The 25,309-nt window shown below is 41.9% G+C and overlaps 1 protein-coding gene across 5 annotated transcripts in view; it reads right to left on the bottom strand.

Annotated features, from left to right (window-relative positions):
* Window positions 1–25,309, bottom strand: part of MAP3K5 (mitogen-activated protein kinase kinase kinase 5) — a 216,719-nt gene that overhangs the window by 53,694 nt on the left and 137,716 nt on the right. For all 5 annotated transcript variants that reach the window (XM_037843559.1, XM_037843556.1, XM_037843560.1 and 2 more), the window contains 4 exons: window positions 21,196–21,245; window positions 18,199–18,294; window positions 15,374–15,455; window positions 532–665 (listed from right to left, as the gene is read on the bottom strand). In XM_037843559.1, the coding sequence (XP_037699487.1) occupies window positions 532–665; window positions 15,374–15,455; window positions 18,199–18,294; window positions 21,196–21,245 (362 nt within the window). The remainder of the gene's footprint in view (window positions 1–531; window positions 666–15,373; window positions 15,456–18,198; window positions 18,295–21,195; window positions 21,246–25,309) is intronic.

Below are 25,309 nucleotides of genomic sequence, written 5' to 3'. Positions count from 1 at the left end.
CAGATCTACATCTATATCCATATCTATCTATCTAATCCAAATCTATATATATGATAGAAAGAGACAGATATAGAATGATATAGATTTAGACACACACTCTCCCTCAGTTGCTTCTCTTTCTCTGGAGAGCCCTAACTCAAACACTGGAGCACACAGTTCCCTGAACAACTTTCCTGTTTCTAGAATCTGTTCCTTTTTCCACCAGGCCTCACCACCTGTGGCCCCGACCACTGCTGAGAGTGCTGGTTCCCCATCCATCCTAACAATAAAGCCACTAAGATCCGCCATAACCTCAGCCCCACACACGGCAGCCACCCCGCCCATGTTCCATCAGGGATGTTCTCCTTTCCCAGCAGGGTCTTGCACCCGGACCACCGACTGATGCAGCAGCTAAACCCCAGGGAGCACCGGTTCAGACGATGGTGTTTTTAGCCAGATTCATGAATTAGAATCCCACCGAAATATTTTCAAAAATGCTAGTAACAACCCAAAGTCCTTTAGAAGAGAGCTTTCGCTCGCCAGTTATCATACCTGCTATCCCTCTCAGGGATTTCCTTAATGGCAATTCTGACCTGGTTGCTCAGGTCACGGCCTGCGTAGACGACCCCATAGGTGCCTTTTCCCAAAACGACTCTGTCACCGTTTTCATCATATTCGTAGTCATACTACAAAAGGAAAAACAGAGAGAGAAGACTGAAACGTAAGTTGCACTCTAAATTTCAAAGATCAATGTTTTCAAAGAGCATTCTTCCTTTATTACCAAATGGCTTTAACAAGTGAAATAGTAAGATGACGTTCAAGAAACAGCTTTAAGAACTAAAAACAGACCCTCTCAACATAAACAGACTGTGTGCATGTGTTTTCACAGCTGCTATGAATCCAGTGGAAGCTATGTATTTAAATCCATAAAACAGGTCTCTGAAAGCCTACATTGGTTCTTTTGCCCAGCAAAACCTGTTTTTCATTGATTCTAGGCATACACTTGCTTGGCATCAACATCTATCACATCTAACTCAACTTTCTTTCATTTTTTTCAGCTTTTCGTGTCAAAGTATCTCACACCTTCCTAGGGAAAAGAAATCCACTGAAAGTACTTGGGTAAGAAGAGAACTTTGATGTCCTCCAAATGACAATGATAAAGTAACGATTATTTTTACTTCAGCCGCAAGTCCCTATGACCAAAAACCATTTTAAAAAGTGAAAAAATAGAGGAAAAAATATTCTCTGATGTAAAACAGCCTCAAACCCCCAACCATGAAGTATACCAGTCAGTCATGGAAAACCGGAACAGAGTGACAGGGGCACGGACCAAGAGGTACCATCTGGAAGGCCACATCCTTTGTCTGGGACCAGAACTACAGGATTGAGAGTCATCGAATGATCAAGACAAATCCCTGCAGAAAGCCACAGTAAAACTGCACACCAGCAAGCGAGAACCTAAGAACGAGCTCCTGCTCTTGCCCATGTTTTTTTTCTTTTTGTATTGTAAGGTTTTTAATTAAGTAAACTAGTTACACATATGTAAAATGATTAACTTGTTATGAGGCATTGACTATTTTTTCTTTTAGTTACTCTATGAAGGTTTTATGTTTTGGGGTACATTGATTATATGCCCAACCAAACCTATATACTATTGATTCGTACACTTGTTAAGCTGAATTGCTTGACTTAATCCTGCATTCATCACTAACACCTAATTGCCTTAAAATTTAAGTAACCAAAAATATTATTTAAAATGATTATATCAGTCAAATGATCATTACATATTTTTTTTTTTCCTGAAGCTTAACACTCATTATATTTTAGTATATTGTTTTGGGTTGGCTATTAAGCCAATTCAGCACTACAACCCCTTTTATCATTATTATTTAGTGAATTTGCTAGAATGTAGAATGTTCAGAAAAAAATAGCTGGAAAAAAAGCGGTGTGGTGAGAAAATTTGTTCCAAAGAGATTCTCTGCATTTTCTGCATAGTAATAACTTCACAGTGATACTTTTTAATTAAATTCTGTATTCAAACACCACAAAGGGTATGTGGTTGCTTGTGAAGTAATCTATTTTCTGTGTTTATAACAAAAACTTTGCCTAATGTTTTTTTAATATTCATTTTATTGAGATATATTCACATACCACACAGTCATACAAAACGTATTGTACATTCGATTGTTCACAGTACCATTACATAGTTGTACATTCATCACCAAAATCAATCCCTGACACCTTCATTACCACACACACACAAATAACAAGAATAATAATTGAAGTGAAAAAGAGCAATTAAAGCAAAAAAGAACACTGGGTGCCTTTGTCTGTTTGTTTCTTTGTTTCCTTCCCCCATTTTTCTACTCATCCATCAACAAACTAGACAAAGGGGAATGTGGTCCTTATGGCTTTCCCAATCCCACTGTCACCCCTCAAAAGCTACATTTTTATACAATTGTCTTCAAGATTCATGGGTTCTGGGTTGTAGTTTGATAGTTTCAGTTATCTACCACCAGCTACCCCAATTCATTAGAACCTAAAAAGGGTTGTCTAAAGTGTGCGTAAGAGTGCCCACCAGAGTGACCTCTCGGCTCCTTTTGGAATCTCTCTGCCACTGAAGCTTATTTCATTTCCTTTCACATCCCCCTTTTGGTCAAGAAGATGTTCTCATCCCATGATGCCGGGTCTACATTGCTCTCTGGGAGTCATATTCCATGTTGCCAGGGAGATTCACTCCCCTGGGTATCAGATCCCACGTAGAAGGGAGGGCAGTGATTTCACTTTCAAGTTGGCTTAGCCAGAGAGAGAGGGCCACATCTGAGCAACAAAGAGGCATTCAGGAGGAGGCTCTTAGACACAATTATAGGGAGGCCTAGCCTCTCCTTTGTAGCAACAGTCTTCCCAAGGGCAAGTCCTGTGGTAGAGGGCTCAACCCATCAAACCACCAGTCCCTACGTCTGTGCCTTGCCCATGTTTTATCGGAGTGTAAAACCGGCAGCCCGGAGCTAGATTCAACTCAGAAAAGGGTTTGAGTTGTCCACTAAGAGAATTGATTTTCAACTTTTCTAAGCCAGGAAGTTTAACATTAATTAAATAATCCGCAATGGGGACAACAATCATGGGCTTTATGCTCACTGAGAAAACAGCCTTCTGAAAGCAGAAACTTATAAAACTACAAAGAGAAACAGACAAATATAAACTACAATAGTTTTTGTCATAACGCTTTTAGAAACTGATGTATCTGGCAGACAAATTTAAAATAGAGACCCTAAGAGCACAATTGACAAGTTTCATATAACATACATATAGAGAGCCTTGAACCCAGATAAAAATTCCTTTCAGGTATACCTGAAAAATATGTAATAACCGATCAATATTATGCCACAAAGAATGCTTCACAAATCTTAAAGAACTAATATTACAAAGACCATACTTATGAACCATAAGATAGCCAAAATATATATTTGAAAACTACCTTACTGTAAAATAATCAATGGATTAGAAAGGAAAAGACTGTAGAAATATGGAGCATTTAAATGGAATGGCAAGGATAGCGTTATGCATCAAACACTGCAGATGCAGACTTATGTAGATGAGAAATTTCATGGCCCAAAAGCATTGAACAGAAAACAAAGAAGAATTGAAAATGAACAAGTAGTCAAGTCAAGGAAATATGCAAATAATAATATACTGCTGGGAGGACTTACACTCCCTGACTTTGAAGCTTATTATAAAGCCACAGTTGCCAAAACAGCATGGTACTGGCACAAAGATAGACATATAGATCAATGGAATCGAATTGAGAATTCAGAGATAGACCCTCAGATCTATGGCCGACTGATCTTTGATAAGGCCCCCAAAGTCACTGAACTGAGTCATAATGGTCTTTTCAACAAATGGGGCTGGGAGAGTTGGATATCCATATCCAAAAGAATGAAAGAGGACCCCTACCTCACCCCCTACACAAAAATTAACTCAAAATGGACCAAAGATCTCAATATAAAAGAAAGTACCATAAAACTCCTAGAAGATAATGTAGGAAAACATCTTCAAGACCTTGTATTAGGTGGCCACTTCCTAGACTTTACACCCAAAGCACAAGCAACAAAAGAGAAAATAGATAAATGGGAACTCCTCAAGCTTAGAAGTTTCTGCACCTCAAAGGAATTTCTCAAAAAAGTAAAGAGGCAGCCAACTCAATGGGAAAAAATTTTTGGAAACCATGTATCTGACAAAAGACTGATATCTTGCATATATAAAGAAATCCTACAACTCAATGACAATAGTACAGTCGGCCCAATTGTAAAATGGGCAAAAGATATGAAAAGACAGTTCTCTGAAGAGGAAATACAAATGGCCAAGAAACACATGAAAAAATGTTCAGCTTCACTAGCTATTAGAGAGATGCAAATTAAGACCACAATGAGATACCATCTCACACCGATTAGAATGGCTGCCATTAAACAAGCAGGAAACTACAAATGCTGGAGGGGATGTGGAGAAACTGGAACTCTTATTCATTGTTAGTGGGACTGTATAATGGTTCAGCCATTCTGGAAGTCAGTCTGGCAGTTCCTTAGAAAACTAGATATAGAGTTACCATTCGATCCAGCGATTGCACTTCTCGGTATATACCCGGAAGATCGGAAAGCAGTGACACGAACAGATATCTGCACGCCAATGTTCATAGCAGCATTATTCACAATTGCCAAGAGATGGAAACAACCCAAATGTCCTTCAACAGATGAGTGGATAAATAAAATGTGGTATATACACACGATGGAATACTACGCGGCAGTAAGAAGGAACGATCTGGTTGAAACATATGACAACATGGATGAACCTTGAAGACATAATGCTGAGCGAAATAAGCCAGGCACAAAAAGAGAAATATTATATGCTACCACTAATGTGAACTTTGAAAAATGTAAAGCAAATGGTTTATAATGTAGAATGTAGGGGAACTAGCAATAGAGAGCAATTAAGGAAGGGGGAACAATAATCCAAGAAGAACAGATAAGCTATTTAATGTTCTGGGGATGCCCAGGAATGACTATGGTCTGTTAATTTCTGATGGATATAGTAGGAGCAAGTTCACAGAAATGTTGCTATATTAGGTAACTTTCTAGGGGTAAAGTAGGAACATGTTGGAAGTTAAGCAGTTATCTTAGGTTAGTTGTCTTTTTCTTACTCCCTTGTTATGGTCTCTTTGAAATGTTCTTTTATTGTATGTTTGTTTTCTTTTTAACTTTTTTTTCATACAGTTGATTTAAAAAAGAAGGGAAAGTTAAAAAAAAAAAAAAGAAAAACAAGGAAAAAAAGATGTAGTGCCCCCTTGAGGAGCCTGTGGAGAATGCAGGGGTATTCGCCTACCCCACCTCCATGGTTGCTAACATGACCACAGACATAGGGAACTGGTGGTTTGATGGGTTGAGCCCTCTACCATAGGTTTTACCCTTGGGAAGACGGTTGCTGCAAAGGAGAGGCTAGGCCTCCCTATGGTTGTGCCTAAGAGCCTCCTCCCGAATGCCTCTTTGTTGCTCAGATGTGGCCCTCTCTCTCTGGCTAAGCCAACTTGAAAGGTGAAATCACTGCCCTCCCCCCTACGTGGGATCAGACACCCAGGGGAGTGAATCTCCCTGGCAACGTGGAATATGACTCCCGGGGAGGAATGTAGACCTGGCATCGTGGGACGGAGAACATCTTCTTGACCAAAAGGGGGATGTGAAAGGAAATGAAATAAGCTTCAGTGGCAGAGAGATTCCAAAAGGAGCCGAGAGGTCGCTCTGGTGGGCACTCTTACGCACACTTTAGACAACCCTTTTTAGGTTCTAAAGAATTGGGGTAGCTGGTGGTGGATACCTGAAACTATCAAACTACAACCCAGAACCCATGAATCTCGAAGACAGTTGTATAAAAATGTAGCTTATGAGGGGTGACAATGGGATTGGGAAAGCCATAAGGACCACACTCCACTTTGTCTAGTTTATGGATGGATGAGTAGAAAAATAGGGGAAGGAAACAAACAGACAAAGGTACCCAGTGTTCTTTTTTACTTCAATTGCTCTTTTTCACTCTAATTATTATTCTTGTTATTTTTGTGTGTGTGCTAATGAAGGTGTCAGGGATTGATTTAGGTGATGAATGTACAACTATGTAATGGTACTGTGAACAATCGAAAGTACGATTTGTTTTGTATGACTGCGTGGTATGTGAATATATCTCAATAAAATGAAGATAAAAAAAAAATATATTGCTATTCAAAGACAGTAGAAGGGAGACCTCTGGTTTTGGCAACATGGTAGACTATGTACCTGAAAACCTTCTTGATAAAAATTTCTAGATTAAAAAAACATATGTTTGTTTAGATATATTTTAAAATACCTAGCCAGGCTCGCAAAAGAGTAAAAACTGCCAGGGGCTAGAAATAAAAGAAGAGGAAAAGTAAAGCTAGAGGGGTGATCCAAGAACCTATGTTCCTGCAGCCCAAGGGGTGGAGTAGAGGGCAGGGTTTTCAGTTTCATTAATCTGGGGCAGGGGTCAGCAAATGTTTTCTGTAAAGGGCTAGACAGGGAATATTTTTGGCTACACAGGCTGCAGCTATTCAATCCTGCCATTTTAGCGTGAAAACAGCCATAGCTGATACATATTGGAATACGTTCTGTTCCAATAAAGCATTATCTGCTAGAGCAAGTCGTAGGCCGGATTGAGTCCTTAGGCCATAGCTTGTCCACCCTCATCTAGGGCTGGGGTCTAAACACCCCAAGAGGACACGACAGGAGGCCCTGTGTCTACCAGGGGGAAGTGGAACCCGCAAAACCAGGACCCTCAAAGGACTACAACTTGGTGAAAAGATAGATTAGAGTCAGCCCTCTGCACTAGGAAACAAAAAGAAAGCTTGTCTGTCCTAAACTGAGCTCGGGGTGGACAAAAACAAGTATTTCTGAATATTTTCAACCACAGACTGATCCTCATGCCAGGAACTTTGTTTGTAGAATAATTAAGGGAAAGGCTACTCATGGCAGGGTCACCTGGAAATGTGATTTTTACTGAGCTCTCTAGAGTGGTAGGCTCCCACCTTTTGATAGTATCTGTAAAAAGTGTTTGCGCCCGTACCTCCTATGTGAATAAATTATACCATATTTATTTATTTCATATTTTATAAACCTACTCAAGCTATGAAATATTTAAATGGTTGAGATGATAATATATATATACATAAAAGTTATGAGATTCTGCGAACTCTCTGGGATACACCACTCAACTTTAGAGACCAGTGGCCATAGACGACAGCGGTGGAGTGAGGATGTGTCCTAACCAGCTCCAGGTTATTTGTTTCCAAGCCTTAATAGAAGGAGATTAAATGGGGTGAAATTATGGCCAATCCCATGCCAGAGCAGGGGTGAGCAATGTCCTCTCCCTCATGGGCCCTTTTCTGGCTCAGGATAGAGGTTGAGCTCTGGAAGGCAGGTGTCTGCTTCTCTGACAGCAACATGGGGCCTCCATCTCCAGGTTGCGCCAACATATATCAACCCAGTGGTACGTCATGGAATACTCTGGATGCCTAATACGAGGCTGAAGACCGTCCTAGTCCAGAGCAGATGGCCAGGCACATTTCTGGGGTGAGAGAGAAGCAAGTGGGGGTCATCAGCAACACCTGTGGATAGTGACCTCCCCAGACTAGGAGATCAAGCCGAGATCTAGCAAAGAGACAGGAAGCAGAGTCCAAATGCCAAACGAAGGCGCCAAAGTCTCCATCCCCCATTCTGATGGCCCTCGCTTCTGCAATGCTGCAGCACCAATCTGGGATTCAGCCAACTGGGACCCCGGCCAGCCAGATGTGGGGCAGGGACCATGGTTCAAGAACCAGTGTGCCCCATACCCTGAACCTAGTACCACCACCACCCTACCCAATTCTCAGTACCTGACGTCATTTGACTGTCACATAAGCCTGTGTCATGGGAAGGAAGGTCTATGGTTTCCTCCAATTTATAAATGATCGGAAACACCCTTTCCAATGAAAAATACGTCAGAGTTCTGGTTTAAACCCGGCGCATAAGATTCCAGATTTTGTGTTCTTTCCACTATCCAAGGCTGTAGGCAAACCTTTTATAGCTTGAGGGCTTATAAGGTGAATAAGTTATAAGTTTTGAGAACTGAGTGCAAAAATGCTTTCCCTGAATTCTATGCAGTTTTCCTGTGCTGAAACATCACTTTCTGCATAAGGCTCACCTAGAAGTCCGTGAAAGCAGTATGAAAAACAAATTTAATTGACTTTAATGCATAAACACGAAGAGTGCCTTTTCTATGTGAAGAATAAGTAGTATAATTTTTCATTTATATGGTTCTGCTTCCAAACACCAGTGCTGTAAGGGTGGCCCCGTGCATTGTCCATGTCCCCGAACATCCACTTGCTCCTTCAAGCAGACATTGGGAGGCTGCCTTAGCCTCCACTTCCATCCTACCCCACCCCACACCCCCCATGTTGAACTGATCACCAAATCCTGCCAGGTTCATCTCAGCGTCTCACAAACCCATTTACCTCTCTATCTTCACTGCTAGTATCTCAGATCAGTCCCTCTTCACTGTGCTTCTGTACTAAGCTACAGCCTCTTAACTGGTCCCCTTGCCTCTAATTGCCTGTTTCCCAACTCTTTCTCCATAAGCTAACAAAGTACAAAGTTCCAGAGTGAGCGATCCATGCCTCTGCTTTATTGGTTTCTCATCGGCTCAGCATAAAACCACACTCCTGGTACCGACATGCCCTTTGGGATTGTATCACTGGATCTTATCAGGAAAGGCAGCTTTCCTGAACCGTCCACTTGGCCCTCTGCTGGTCCCAGGCCCTCTGCACCACTCTGGCAGGGACTCAACACTCTGCCTTGTCTCACCCATCAGCTTGTCTGCACCTCCCTCCTGGCTCGAGCTGTTTGAGAACAGGGATTTTATCCTTAATGATCTATCCATAGTCTTAACAGTATCTAGCTTATTGTAGATGCTCAGTAATTACTTGCTTAACTAATTAATCAGGCTATAGAAAATGTGATGAGAACCTTTATTTTACCAGGTGCCAAAACAAAGCATTTAAAGTAAGTTTATTTTTTGGTTGAGAGGAGTATTGTTGCAGGGATATCATTCTTTTTTAAAAGATTATTTGTTAGGTATAGAAGTTAATTCCTGTTGAACTAAGGGATCACAGTAAACATGCAAATACCTTTAAATAAGACCAATGTAATTTAAATAAAACCATCAGCATGGGTAATTGCTTCTTGCAATTCGTTTTTATTTCTTATTTCTATTCTTGTAAATAATAGGTATAAATTGAAAGGGCAGGTTTGAGGAGAAGCTGAACGGTGCCCAGGAGACAAGCCTGGCCTAATATTACTACCGAGAATTACCCACATGATGGCCAGAAAAAGGAGACAGACAATGGCCAAAGGCAGGCAGGTTCTGTTAAAAGCCAAATATGGAGAAAAGGGGGGAAACAAGGAAGGGTTATAAAATCTAGAAGGTTAAGACCAGACTGCTTGTATATTTTGCATTCCATTTCTATGGCAATAGGTTAGCAAATCAGGTTGTTGCTAAGGGAAGTAGCAACTGCATTCTGAAGCAATGATGGAAATACTTCTAGAATCATCTCTCTATTGTTGCCTGCCCAGAACAACCTCAACTGGTGCAGGGAAGAGAATCAGTGTAGGAAGACGATCCTGACAAGGCCAACAACCAAGTGGCTGCTTTGCTTAATCCTTGCACTGTCCATACACCAGAGTAAAATTCCACCACCTTGTAAATGTCCCACCTTCCTCTGGTACCTAATTACCCAGGCGAGTAGCAGCCGAAAGGCCCAAGTAGGACTTTTGTTAATGCGTCTGTCTGTATCGGCTTCTTTATACGTCGGTGCTGCACGGAATGCCAAGCACACTGCAGGAAGAAATGTCTCTCCTTAGGTCTCTCCTTCCTAAGACATTTACTCAAATGTCATCTTCTCAATGAGCCTCTCCTGACTTCCCAATCTGAAACCCATAACTGCGTAAACCCTTCCCTGCTTTATTTTTCTCCTCAATGCTTATCACTAACACACAATATATATTTTTTACTTTGCCTTGTGTACTGTGACTCTTATTAGACAATAAGCTTAATGGGGGCAGAGATTTTTCTCTACTGTGTTCATTGCTGTGTCCCCAGCACCTAGAGTAGAGCCTAGCACATGGTAGGCGTTCAATAAATATTTGTTGACAGAAGGAATAGCAAACTGATACACCACGTAACATGGTAAGTGGTATACTCTGTCAGACAGTGAGGCAACGGTGGGAGCTCAGCGTCAGACTGTGCAAAAAGAGAAATAGGATGTTAAATAATAACCACGCAGTTTGCTACTTGATGATTCCAAACTGACTTAAATCAATTCTAAGCCAAACTGATTGTTCGTTAATGTTTGTGAGGCAAATCGCCAGAAAAGAAATGGTAAGGTGTTTCATCATCCCGCAGATTTTTGAGCCAAAGGAAAAAACACTCCTTTTATTTTGTTCCTCTCCCCACTGCGCCCCAAAAGGGATCGACTCTCTTTGTGCACACTGGGCATTTTGCATAAACAGCTCCCAAGGCCTGCTGCTCCAAATGTCCTGGGCTGTGTCCCCCACATGCCCATCTTGATAAGAAAGTGAGGTACAAGGCTGCAGAGGAGAAGGAAGGGAAGGAGGGAGGAAGAGAGAAAGAAAGCAACAGAGAGACAGAGAGAAAGACCACGAATGCATGTTTGGGATAGGGGAAGAGGGAGGCACAATGAATTTCTTATTCACCAAGGAACCTCAGTGGTTTTTATCTATTTTTTTTTTTCAAGGAAATACAGGTGTGATGAGAAAAGGATGGTCAACGACGGCCTTGTTATGGTATGAAGCTTGATTATGGTAGTCATTCTTTCACTGACTTGACATTGATTCAACAGTCCTCTTCTACATCCTCCTCCCCACCAGTTGGAGATATTGTTTAATCAGCTGTGGGTCTGCCTTTTGATTCAAACTGCAAAGTGTTGTGTTTGCACTCTTTTTGCTTAGATGTTTGGCACCTTGCAAAACTATAACGCAAAGGGCAATAAAACCACGGTCCTATTTTGGGATGCTAATCCCACTGCGGGCTGATGAATTACAATGCAATGTGAGTGGACAAAAATGCTATGAAAGCAGCGAAGACTGAGGAGGCATAAAAGAAAATGGCACTTGAGCTGGAGCTTGAAAAATAAGGACACAGTCTCCAGGTGGAAAAGCAGAGAAGGCATGTGGAGCTGGGTCTGCAAGTCAGGCCCCGAGGCAGGGAAGTGTGGGCATCTGAGAAACAGAGAGGGGCTCAGCACTGCTTGGTGAAGGGTGGAAGGGAAAGGTTACACCAGAGTCAAAGGGTGAGGAACTGTGGATGGTGCGGAGAGCTTCTACAAAGAGCAACCCAAGGTTTCCAGTGAGCGGAGTCACAGGGTTATACATGTTTGAGAGGTCTCTCAGGTGATGACAGAAACAGGTACTGACACCAGGGGGAGGCCAGGTGATGTGGGAGATGACGCAGGCCTGCGACCAGGGGAGTGGCAGAAAGGACATGCGAAGGGGCTGTAGGAAACCCAGGTCGAGGGGGACAGGACACGGCTGGAGCCGAGGTTCCTCGGAGGTGTCTAGCTTGGGTTCCTGGGTAGATGTGCTGGCTCTTAGCCCAAGCAGAACAACAGGGACCACAACTGCTGAGTATAAAAACCCTGATGGCTAACTGTAATCAACTGTTCAATAATACGAAATTCCTTAAGATATGGGTTCACAACTCTTCCATGTCAAAAGGCCACCATGAGTCAAAATAACTGCCTTGAATCAAAAGAAGTTGTTTCTCTTTCTGCTTAAAAACAGAAGACTTTCTCTGAAAGAAATGTGGAGCTATATTTGAAATAACTTAGCAGTTTGTATTCATCTTGAAAAATTATGATGTCAGAGCTGGAAAAGGACGTTGCAGATCTTCTTACTCAGCTCTCATTTCAGGAGTGGAATCATGCTCACCCTGAGGGAGTACGAACTATGCCCAAAGTGACAAAACCAGTTGTTGGCAAAGTCTGAAGAGAACCCAGGGCTCCTGACCCCAGCACTGGAGCTTCACTGACCCAGTGTCATCAGCTGGAGGAGGGGGTCTGACCCTTACCTTGAATCCCACCCCCCACAATCTTATTGCTTCAGAGAAACCTTAACTTGGGCTTCTGATAAGATTTTTAAATGCCAGAAAGTCTAGGGATGGGCGTCCCATTTGTAGTTCTAGAACCACATTCACCTCTAATGTCTGCTGAATGTTGACACCACCCCAAGGGAAGTTAGAAGCGTTAAAGGGCATATCCTGATCATATGACCTTTCCAACATTTTTATTTGTTGGGGCCAATGCATCCAAAGGCTTCAGAAGTAATTCATACATGCAATGAAATGATTTTAATTCTATCCCCAACTGAGGGAGAGATCAGAATATTCCTACTCTGCATACAAATCTCAATAATTGTGCAGAGAAGACCTCTACAGCAACTCTTCTTGTTTACACTGTAAAGAATGGAAAGTGGGAGAATTATTTGGGGCATGTCATCTAGGGGCTGAAGTTTATTTTGAGTACATTTTGTGGTGATGAAATGAAAGAATGTTTTAGAAAACTGAAAACAATTTTGAGCATGCTAAAAGTATCTAAGAAGTATAACAGTGTATACAATGGAGAGTTATAAATAATGCAAATATTTAAGTTAAGCCTTAATAACGCAATATTGTAAAGGTGGCCTGGCTACAAAGGGACATTGAGACTGAGAGAGACAGAGCCCAAGAGTCCACTGCCCAGACATAACCATATCCATTCTTCAACACCATGTCAGCAGAACACTCAGAGAACACAACAGCAGTATCACCAGCTGCAGCCTAATGGCAAACCAACCCAAACCCTTCAAACTAGTAAACCCGAATTCGTCATATAGGCTACATAGTTCTTTGGGAACACTGCAGAAGCCACTCTGGGTCACAGATTTTAAATTATTCTGATGAATCCTGGTTTGATGACTAGCGTTTATATTGTGCACACTCTTTGTTTTCATGAGGTCAGCAGATCTACGAATACCCTCTGGATGTTCCTGGGAAGGAATCTTAGTGGTTCCCTCCTTTCCAGCTGGTAAGTGGTCACAGTGTTTGCTGCAGAAATGCCTAACCAGGAAGGGTTTCCCACACAGCCCGCCCCGTTCACTGCTGCAGCATCCTGATCCTGGATCCTCTTGATCACCCCTTGAAAAATGATCTCCCCACTCCCTTCATATTATAGGACACTTACACATGAGGCTTAGGAAAATTAGCTGCCCAATTCATCCCAAATTCTAAGGTAATTCAAGCTGGGGTGTGCTGTGCATGTGGGTAAAGTAGTTCCTGGAGCAGGTTCTCCAAACTGTTGAGTCAACCAATGACAATGACTGACCTTGTCTCTAAGGTGATTGCCATGGCCTGGCTCTGCTGGGCGTGTTTCTGGAAAGATGGATTCAGTTCCTCGAAGGAGGATTGGAAATAATGGATAGATATCACTGGGTTTTTGTTTTTTTTTTAAAGGCCAGCAAATTATGATATTTCAAAAGAACTTTATGGATTTTACTAGTCTATCCCTTCATAATTTTCTACTGCTGATAGAACGGTTTTATTTTTATTATCTATGTTAACTTTTACCCTTGGGGTTGCAGTCAATCAAGTGATACTAAATTGAACACAAATAAAAAGAGAAAGATAATTTGTCCTAGTCCAGAGCACTGAGGTAAGAGTTGAAAGATCCAGATCCTAACACAATCAGTTGAATAAGAAAATATAAAATTGTAAAATGTAAAACATATACAAATAAGAAGTACTGTATACTCTTACTCTTACTGATGGCAAGCTAATGCATGGGGACATTTTCCCCCCAAATTAGGTCAATCACCTTTTCATTAGTGAAAGAGCGTTAGGCTTCCATAGGAACGTCAAAGCTACACAACTGCTAGATAAATACAGGTCTTCACCAGAGACAGAGGTCCTGACTAGTTATTATATTTAAATATTTTCTCAATTGTGACCCTACCGATCCAATTTTTATTTTAGGGCATGAAATGCTATTATCAAAGTGATCTAATAATAAGTACACCCACCATGCTGCTGCTGATAGCGTCTTCTATTTGATGTTAACATTGAGAAAGTCATTTTCCATTTTGCTTGGCTTCAGAACTCTGTTCCAAGTCAAACAGTGGGGAGTGCTTAGAGAAAACCATGGCCTGCTGTGATGTTTAGATGAGTGTGGTGATTTGAAGTGGTATGCCCCCCAGAAAACATGTTCTAAAGTTAGGCCATTCCTGTGGGTGTAAACCCATTGAAAAGAACCTTCCGAGGAGGCTACTTCAGTTAAGGTGTGGCCCTTAACTGGGTCTTAATCCTATTACTGGAGTCATTTATGAACAGAGGGGAAAAAAAACAAAACACAACATGGAAGCAAGAAGCTAAGAGCAATGAAACCTCAAAGAGAAGGGAGAAACCAGCAGATGCTGCCATGTGCCTTGCCATGTGGCAGAGAAGCCCAGGATCGCCAGCCGCTGGTCCTCGGGAAGCAAGCAATGCCTTGATGATGCCTTGATTTGGACATTTTCCTGGTCTCAAACTCTAAGCTAATAAATCCCCATTGTTCACGTTGAACCATGTCATGGTATTTGCTTTAAACAGCCTAGGAAACTAAAATAGGGAGTGTCACCCTTCAGATCTGGAAGCCACTGGAGCAACCACTCTGGAGTGAGGACCCTGCCACACAGGCCCTGACCCCCGCTGTGGGGAGGCTCCTTCATGTACAGGACACCATTCGGGTCAATGTGGGAGCTAAAATGGGCCTGATCGCAGAGGTGGTATCCATACAGCACCGAGTCTGTGAGGCATCCACAGAAAGAGCAGGAGGAGCAGGACAGAATCTGGGGTGATCTTCTGTGACTCTTTCATTGTTTCGGGTTCTCAGTGTAGCACACGTTCACGGGGACCATGGAGAGTTTCACAATCCAGAATTTTCACTGAGCTTTGCTTGCCCAAATCACACATTTCTCAGAGCAGAACATAAAATGTGTAGCAGCACTGTGGTTTTGGGGTAATCAACCCTCACAGACCGTCAGATAAATAAAACACGAAAACCCCGTACTCTCGAAGACCTCTCCAATGTTCGCTCTTTAGCCCTTTTCGCCAAGGGAAATCCAGAAGTACCTTTCAGCATTGAGGGAAAGCTTCCAGACTGTTGCTGAACCCCACTCTCCACCACCACTCTCTCACCCCACACGCACACACACCTGCCCCGATAAGGTGTGTGTGCTGTGAAATGTCGTGAAATAAACAGCCAAAGCTAAGGCATTACCTCCAAGGAGTCCCCTTCACACTCCCCGTCCTCCGTGCCTCTCCCCTTGTCTTCGGTGATCGTGTTCACCATTTCAAAAAACCTACAAGGGAAGTTGGTAAGAGGTCACTCAACACATGCAGCATTCAGTATCGGCCAGTACATTCCAAAGTGACTTCAGGGCACAACACTGTAAGCGAAGGGTATCTAAATTCAAGCAATAGACAGCTTATCAGAGTCAGAGTGAAAAATAGGATCTTTGAAAAAGAAAACAGTTGGGAGGATTTGCTAGAAATTTCCAACTCACTTCAAATAATCTAATGTAATGTAGAGGTAGAACGGTGAGGCTGGACAGGGGAGTAGGAATGACAAGAACATGACTTGCGTATCGGGCCAGGGTTATTAGTAGCTGTGTGGCCCTGGGCAAGCTCCTCTGCCTCTCTGAGCCTCACCCCTCAATTACAAAATGGTGAACACGTACCTGCTGCAGAGGGACACCTGTCAAGGGCTTAGCATGGTGCTCCTGTTAAATATGAGCTGCTATTGTTTTGCTGTTCTTAATATTATGATTTACAATGGGACACAACAAGAATACTGATATTCTGGAACAGCGTCTCTAAAACTGGAGGTGACTTTTTGGGACACTGTTGGCCACGCCAACATTTGATGTCAGTTACTGCTTCCAAGCACCTCAGTCTCATACACACGAGGTCCCATAAACAGTCTGGGAAATACTGATGTGATTGAGGAAAGGCTGGCTTATACTTTGGCACCAGAAGTCACCTCTCTTTTGGTGACAAACATTGTTTCCTCAAGAACACTCCTTGTAAAGTTTCTTTATGGAGGCCATTTGACAGCCAGGAAAAATAATTACAGTGAGAAACTAACTTGGCCCCTGCAACACTAGCTGTGGCTAGTCCCTTCAGAGGGCATGCCAACGGTGCACAGACAGAAAGGACAGGGAGCACGGAGAGCAGGGGCTGAAGATCTCACAGGAGATCATCCTGAGTAACGTCAGCCCAAAGGAGGAGCACATCATGGCGCAACAAGAAAAGTTTACATAACAAAACTTGGAAGCCTCATCCCTATCTCTGTCCCTCTTTTTATTCACCCCACCATCTACTCATCCACCCACCCATCCATCCATCCATCCATCTATCCATCCTTCCATCACACATCCATCATCCATCCAGCAGCTTGTCCATCTGTCCGTACGTCCATCCACCAGTGCAATAAATACTCATTGAGTGTCTACAAAGATCAGAAACTGTTCTGGCCGTTAGGGATATGACAATGAATAAAATTAAAAAAAAAGTCTGTTTTGGAGTTTGGGGTCTATGGAGTTTATATGTGGCACTCACTTCCTCACCCTTCCTTTTTCTCTACTGACTTCTTGGAGGTCAAAGACAAGGAAAACAAACATTCCCGAGCCTCAATGGATAAAAGTAGGCTCTCATGCAGATTAAGTATCTTGATAATTTAGAGACCAAACAAGTTCTACCAAGAGGAGGAAGAAAGTGAGTCACTTAAAAAAAAATCTGGCTTTGAAGACTGGCTTTACCATCTGGGGTAAACATTTCCATCAGCCACTGGAGCACAATTTTTCAACATGAACATCTCTAAGCAAAATATAATGCATAACAGTGGAATGGGAGCACGGAATAGTTTTTAGGATCTTGGATTCTGGAGTTACATGTACCTGGTTTGAATCCCAGATTTTACGTGTATCAGTTAGATCTTTAGGTTAGTTAAACTCTCCAAGACTTTATTTTTATTTTTTTTTTTTTTACTTTTAAATGAAGTTACTAATGCTACCTATCTATAGGGTTTCTCTGAAGAGTAAAAGAGATACTAGTCTGGAATGAGCATGCCACAAATTTTAGCAATGAGTATTATAGAAACACATCAGCCTTGAGAATTTAAGTGTAAATAAACAGACCATATATATGCTAGGAGTCCTTATTTCCAAATATTTTTATCATGTATTTTATGACAGTAAAGATACACTCTAACCCACAACTGTAGATGAAGCCAAACATTTTTTTTGCATCAAGATAAAAATGATTATATCTTGTAGCTAGCATATTAGAGTCACTTCTGATGGGGTCAAATAGTAATTATATGAATAAGAACAACTCCAGAACAAATTTAAATCCACGCTGGCTTTTTCCTACACTTCGTTGCTAAATTGTCACACTCTTCTCTAGTTATGTCAGTCACCGTGTCCTGTGGGAACATGAAGTTTTCAATTATTGGCCCAAGAGCCAGGTCCCTAGGGAGATTAACACCCACATGTAATGCAGTCCATAGGGTTTGGGATTCTCTCTCTTTTACTGTTGTAAATCAGTTCATCAACTCCTAACCCAGACTGTCTTCCCACCAGAAAGTCTGATCTAATTGGCTAGGGGCGGGGGAGGGGAGAGACCCAGGATTTTTTTAAAGCTTACCAGTGATTCTAATATGAGCCAGGATTAAGAACCACTGCTGCAGATAATGGTAGGTTCTTCAAAAGAATTCAAGAATGATAATATTGGTAATCACAAATTATAATAAGTGAGCACTTTAAAAATGAGATGTCCTATCTGAAAATCAGTAAGTCTCAGTTAGTGTTCTGTCTGTGCAAAATAAATTATGACTAAGAAAAAGCCGGATTTATTAAACAAAGCCCCTCATATTCTCCGAGTGTTAAACATACCACATAATGATAAAATATTAGCCCAAATAAAATATTTACATAACCACACAGCAATTAACTCTTTTCAGGAGCTACATGTTCACTCGTTAATTAAAAATAATGATCAGGTAAGAACAGTCTTTTTCACACACAAACAATGACTAATACGTACTTTTTGCAATGAAGTTCTGTACAGAAATAGATTTGGAAATCATCAGAATTATGAAGTACATAAAGGAAGCAGCATCGTTCCTCAAATTTAGAAATACTGAAACAAACAAACAAAAAAGCATTATTCAGGGAAATGCCAAGATGTCTATGGATTTGTAACGAAAAGTAAGTACTTTTTATAATCAAGCACAATTATATCTGTGCTAATTATAACACCTGAAAAAGTGATATTCCCTGTGCCACGAGATGAAACTTGTTTAATATGCTGAGAATTGTCCTCCTCCTCCTGGAGTGCCAGCTCCGCGTCTATCTATCTAACTCACTGTGGGAAAGGCACCGCGGCCACCGTGCTGATCTGTGTGCCAAGAAGACAGGCAGAGATGTCGACCGGCTGACTGCCCTGGATGCTGGTGCTCCGGGATTTGTAAAAGAGGGACATGTTTCCAAAACGAGGAAGGGGATTTGTGGTGGCAGTAAAAACACCTCATTAGATGGAGAGATTTCAGAGGACTGAAGAAAAGTCCTTGGTTGAATTGAATTGAACAGGTGGTTTATTTTACAGTGACATGGAACAATTTAGAGTCCACCGGCCAGGCTATGCCATTGTGTGTAACGGACCGGACAATAAATAGTTTAGGCTCTGCTGGCCAAACTACTCAAGTCTGCCTTAGACAAGACACGAACGTGGTTGTGTTCCAATAAAACGTTATTTACAAAAACTGCGCCAGATCTGCCTGCGGGGCAAGTGTGCTGACCCCTATGTTATGTCCTTGCACCTGCTGTTCCTTCATTTTGGAATGCACAGACATTTTTTACTTTTTAAAGAAATTCTATTTAAGGCCCAGCTTAGACCTTACCATCTCTCCGTTCCCTACTTATGCCTTAGACGGAAAGACTTCCTCTTGCACCTATGTTGGAACATACTTCCATCAAGGCTCATCGCGTACTGTTCTTATTGTTAAACATCTCTTCCCCCACTGGGCAGTGAGCTCCGTGCCAGCAGAGTTCCTGGTGCAGGCATTGTGTGTCCTCAGCAGTATTCTTAATGCCAGTTAGGACCCAGCTGGTGCTCAATAAATGCCTGCTGACTTGAGCTGAGTAAGTTCTGAGATGCTGCAAAAACACTGCTGACCTAGTTGGATGTTCTTCTATAGTTTATCATCTCTTCTTTACTGAGGAGGAAGGCAGGGAAAGTTAACTAACCCTCTTTGAAGTCAAAGACTAGATATCAAGTTTCCCAACACATAATCCGGCAAGAGCCACATGGAGGCATTCTATGTGAAAGTCATAAATCCCAACAAACGCTAAGTGGTGGCGCCAGTCCTAATTAAAGAAATTAATTTATTGGAAAGTAGATATGCTAAAATGAGATTTATATTTACCATGCTCTCCTAAATGGATTGCTTTAAAATGTAGCAATAAATAGTGAGTGCTTTGCAAATGATTGGGTTTTAAAAATTTAATATTAAGAGAGGACAGCTTTATTTGAGAAGGCATCGATTGGAAAGATATATAATGAGTCACTCCATAATCTTGCTTGTTTCTGTTCACATCATTCATGAGGTAACAGGTGGTTTTCCCAGGCAAATGACAATTATCAATGACTCAGAGCTCTACCAGTTCATGCTCCAACAAAACCAACTCCTATTATTCCAAGAGCAACAGGATATTGCATAATTGACCTGCAGAGATCTTTTGTTTTCTCTCATTTCTATTATGTGGGGATGAATAGTAGCAAACACAACTAATTTAATTTGAAATTTGCAAGAGTTGGTTTAGCATGAGCTTAGGTAGAACAAATATTCAAGCTCTTAATCATTGGCTCCTGATCCTGAAAAATAATTTTATTTCTAAACCCCAGGAAATGGCATTTCCTGAGTCACTGGCATTATGATGGCAACATCAGAACTGAACGGAACTGAGGCAGACCACCATTTACTCTCAAGAACATGGCCTAGACAGTGACCTCAGGGAAAGGTAACTAAAAAATTAATGAATTCCCTATGAGGTCACCTTATTCATACCAGCTACAGGACAAAACCTGGGAGATGAAATATGTATTTTGGATCCATCCGAGGAGAGATTACTTCCTGGTATACTAAAAGACCTGAAAACCACCCTAAAACATAAACCAGCATCTCAACCAGCTCACCTCTTTTTTTAAAAAATTAATTTTATTGAGATTGTTCATGAACCATACAATTATCCAAAGATCCAAAGTGCACAATTGCCCACGGTATCATCATACAGCTGTGCATCCATCACCATACTTAATTTTTTTCAATTTTTAGAACAATTTCATTACTCCAGAAAAGAAATAAAGACAAAAAGAGAAAACTCAAATCCCCCATACCCCTAATCACCCCCCTTCTTTATTGACTCATAGTATTGGTAGAGTACTTTAGTTACTATTGACGAAAGAATGTTAAAATACTACTAACTGTAGTACATAGTTTGCAATAGACACATATTTTTCCCTATATACCCCTCTATTGTTAACTTCTAGTTATAATGTCATACATTTGACACTTCATGAAAGAGATTTCTAATATTTGTACAGTTAATCACAGACATTGTCCACCATAAGATCAGTGTTTTATACATTCTCATCTTTTAACCTCCAACTTTCCTTCTGGTGACATACGTGACTCTGAGCTTCCCTTTCTACCACAGACACACACCATTCAGCACTGTTAGTTATTCAACCAGCTCACTTTTCCCCACCTCTGGATTCTAGCCCAGGGTTCACACTGACCCCTCAGTCATCATATTTTAAGTAAGTGACAAGCTCAAAGACAGTTTGACCAACAGTGAAAGCTCTGTTGCAAATCTTTTCATTATGGGGACAATGTGGCCAAAGAAGGCTGGACATTCCCACCAACAGAAGGGTTCTTAAAGTTCTCTGCATTCTTAAAATCATGGCTAAACACCCTTTCCAAGCCATGGATGTCCCAGAAATGTATCTTCGAAGGAAACAAAATGTACCAAGGAAACTTACCTCACTCCCCTGATAGAAGCAGCACTAAAATTCCACTCATGTATACCTTTCTAGAACACAGGAGAACAACAACAAAGTTTGTTGAGTCATACAAATGGAAAATAACATAAAATAACAATAATAACCTTGTTTTATTATTCTTTAATAAAACACACAGAGTAATTTTTCCTAGTGTATGATTCCTCATGAACAAATTACCTGGATGCAAACTCCAGTTCAAGGCACAAGGGCTTAATAAGTCCTGTCTTTCAATGTGTCCTGAGAATAGAACAGCTTCCAGAAAAGCCTAGGAGAATTAGTCTCATTAAATTCTAATGCTTGGTTTTTAGCAGATTAACCTAATAACGGTTCTGCATTAATATTTTAGGAAAAAAAAACACCCAGTGATCAAGGTAATTAAATTATTATAGTCAAGCAATATTTGTTTTCCGAGAAACAAAAACATTTATTTAAATTAAATTTTTGCAAGGTTTTAAAGAGAGTTGTTTAGGTTTGAATTACCCTAGTTAAATCTAGCTAAAATGCTAGCCCAATTTCTTCAGAAATCAATAGCTCAAGTATGTAGCTGAGCCTGCACACGTGTATACTGTCCATCAATATATACAATATGCAGTGTGTTGTTCCCTAATTTATGCAAAATTAAGCATATAATCAGTTAAGCATTTCATCAAGTTTGAACATTAAAAACTTGATTGCCATATGGTAAACACAGGTGATCTGCAGGCCACTGATGGAAAAATGTGGGAATATATTTCCTGAGTTTATTACTAAAACTGTTTAAAATTAATATTAAGTTCATATGCATACCTCAATTAAATAAATTACAAGATGGATCACATTCCTTACAAAAATATATCTGATCACAATAAAGAATTAATAGCATAAATATTTTATATAGAAATAAAGTAGCTGATTCTTGTGTCCTGGTTTAGCAAGTAGATTCATAGCAAATTCACACCGAATTCAATTCTGCAAATGTGAAACAGCCAGAAAAACAAGCTCTTATTACCTGTCCCCTTAAAACCTCACCAAGAGACTGAGATCTTAGCTGGGCAAGTGAAATGGGTAATGAAAGCTTGGAACTCTCCACATGGCCAAAGCAACTCAAATAGCCACAATTTATGTCCACAGCCCCTAGCTCTTTGCTAGGATCATGCAACTTAAAATAACAATAGAACCTCTCACCCTTGAAGGAGATTTGCTAAAATTCTAGTTTCCATGCACATCAATCAGGTCACAGAGATGTGTCCTAGATTAACACAAGGAAGTGTGCAGCACATGAAGCTGGGGGAGGGCAGCGGCCGTAGGCAGGTGCTGGAGAACCTGGCTCTTCAGAGCAGAGTACCGAGGGAGTCAGAGTAAAGGGGGAGCCTGCAGCCTCAGCTGCTAATTTGCAAAGTGGCTTCTAAATCCTTTTGGCCCCAGGTGAACTTCTAAACCGAGGTCCCCAGGAGCTACAGCTGGTACCTCCACATGCTTGCAGATCATGCAGCCTTGCCAGCTTCCTAAGGCCGTCTCCAGGAGCAGGGCATAGGGCTGAGATAGCTGGCAGAGCACAAAGTGCCAACCAGCAACCAAAGTCAGCAGCTGGCAAACACCCACGAGACAGTGCCAGGAAAATCCATCTTCCAGCAGCCCCATTCTCGGAGCAGCCAAGGAGAGATTTCCCAGACTGACTGGGCTGAGCAGGTAGGGAAGGAGTGGGGCATTTGCAGGGTGCTAGGTTCCCGAGGGGCTGCCAGAATGCCCCATTACCATGGCATGTATGCAATAGGGGACGAGAGGATCCCCTCCCCTGTCCCTTGCTAGTAGGACTCACCACACGGAGGCACTGCTGAGCTACAAAGCCCACAGGTGACCAACTGCTGGGGCCTGTCTGGGGATCAGGAGCAAAGGAAAGGCGCGGGCAGAGCTCAAGTGAGCACTGGTCCAGCCCAAAGCCAAGGCTCAGCCTAATTTAATCAGAGGAGGCACCATCGTCTCGAATAAGCTGGGGCTAGGTTCGGGACAGGCTACCGAACACTGAGCTAAGGTCAATACTGAGCCACCCGGGCAGATGTGTTGGTGACCCAGGCAACAGGCACCCGCGTCCGGCTCCCTTGCCAACGAAAACCAAAAGTGGTCCAGGCTCAGGCGGCTGTGCAGGGGAGGGGAAAGCAGATCAGTCTGCATCAGCCAGGGCCGGGGAGCATTTGGGCCCGGAGCACGGGGCAACTCTTGGTGCCGAGGGAGGGCCTGACCCTCCCCGTTTGGGTGCCGTCGTGCCGGGGATCTCTGCCATGAGAGGGAAACCAAGAGCATTCGAGAGGCACCAACTCAGAATCCTGACACTGCCAAGCCACCAAAATCACCCCCGCAACGGACCCACCTCTGGCTTTCTCGTAATAGGAGGTGACAGCATTTCCGTATTAGCTAAGCCACTTCTATTTGGGGTTTTGTAGCTGAAAGCATCCCTGATGGATGGGAGCATTGTATCACCGGAATCTAGAATCTGGGGTTAACATGCCCCCATCGTAAATTCCCTGGGTGTTCTCCAAGTGGCATCCGGCTGGCTGGGAGAAGAGGGGAGGCAGCGCCTAGTTTCGGCTGCGCCCTGTCCCCTGCCCCTCCTCCTTGGGCTGGTGCAGACAGCTCTGGCCATCCCTCTCTGGGGGCCCCTGAACTGTGAGCTGGGCTTTAGCAGTCACCCTGGTAAGATACGACACAGGCCCTGGGGGGTGGGGTGGGGGGCTCAAAATCCAAACCCCTCTGAAGGGGAACTCCAACTAGGAACACTTAAAACATCTTGCAAATAACTTCTCTCTTCCTCAGTCTGTACACATGCAGATTTCTAAAGGGACTAACTTATTTTAAGGGGCAAGTAGCCACTGAACAAAAGAAGAACTTTTAAGAGGTGGGGATGTCACATAATTTTGCTGCTAAATGTCAAGTAACTCCCTAGGAGCCCCTGAAATCTTGGGAATCAGTATAATGAGTTCTAAATATTGGACATGGCAGTGTAAAGCATATTACTGTTCTTTCCATGCTTCATAATGAAAATACTAAGAGAGGGAGCAAAGAAATAAATATCAGAAATGGAAAGCAACATTCACTGTGGTTCCACTAACTTTAATAAAAATTTAAATGGTATTCTATGACAAAAGCAATCCATTTCATATTTATCATAAGATGTATCAAAGCTGTTATGTTATTTAATTATAGGGATTACAGTTTCTTTAACATCATAATAATGAAGTTTTCTTATTTTTACTGTTTGTCCTTATTCCACTTTTACCACTTCTGTTAAAAAAAAAAGAAAAGAAAGGTGAATACACTATGGATAGAACAAGGGGTTGCAGAGATTGCCATCCATTCAAAATGGATGTTGATTAATTTAAGAAAGCTGATGCTCTTGAGTAAGGGGAATTTTTAGCACTAAAGATCACGGGAAGTGGGGCACTGCAAATGTAACTCTCCTCAATCAAAGGATGGTGAAAATGGAAGCTGGACAATTCACAGCCTGAATCACTCATTTATATCCTAATATATTTATTTCCTTTAGCATAATATAAAAATTATCTCTGCAATTGTCACAAACTGTAAGAGATTCAGTGAAAGGCTTACTCTGTTGAATGAAAAACCTCCAGGAAGGAGGAGATAATGACAACCCCCTGCAAAAAGTACTTGTTTCTGGAACATCTCTGGCTTACTTTTTTTTCATTCTCTGTTTTCCAAATACCCCTGGCTCTCAGCTCATTCTCCCAGCCTTGCTAATCGCTAACTCCTTTAGCCCATTCGGCTTCCGAGTGTCCTTGGATAACCTTGCTCTTTCCAATCAAGCCATCTTCTTCCCTTAGTTTTTGAGTTTTCAACTGGAAGACTGCTATACTTCTTCAGCTTGTAGACCATATATGCATATGCTTTAAAACAACGTAAATAAGATGCCGTGCAATTTTAAACGAGGTCAATAAGATGTACAGAGAGAGCTGTGCTGATTATACTCCATTTCGTCTCTGGACAACTACACTTGGAGTCAGGCCATCAGCTCCAACTAAACAAGTCCAAAATGAAATTCCTCAACACCTCAAGTTTTCCTTTTGACGACCCTACCAGTGCTACTGATGAAATCCAAATT

Source organism: Choloepus didactylus, chromosome 7, assembly GCF_015220235.1.
Source record: "Choloepus didactylus isolate mChoDid1 chromosome 7, mChoDid1.pri, whole genome shotgun sequence".
NCBI lineage: Eukaryota > Metazoa > Chordata > Mammalia > Pilosa > Megalonychidae > Choloepus > Choloepus didactylus.
This window is presented reverse-complemented; position numbering and strand designations above follow the sequence as displayed.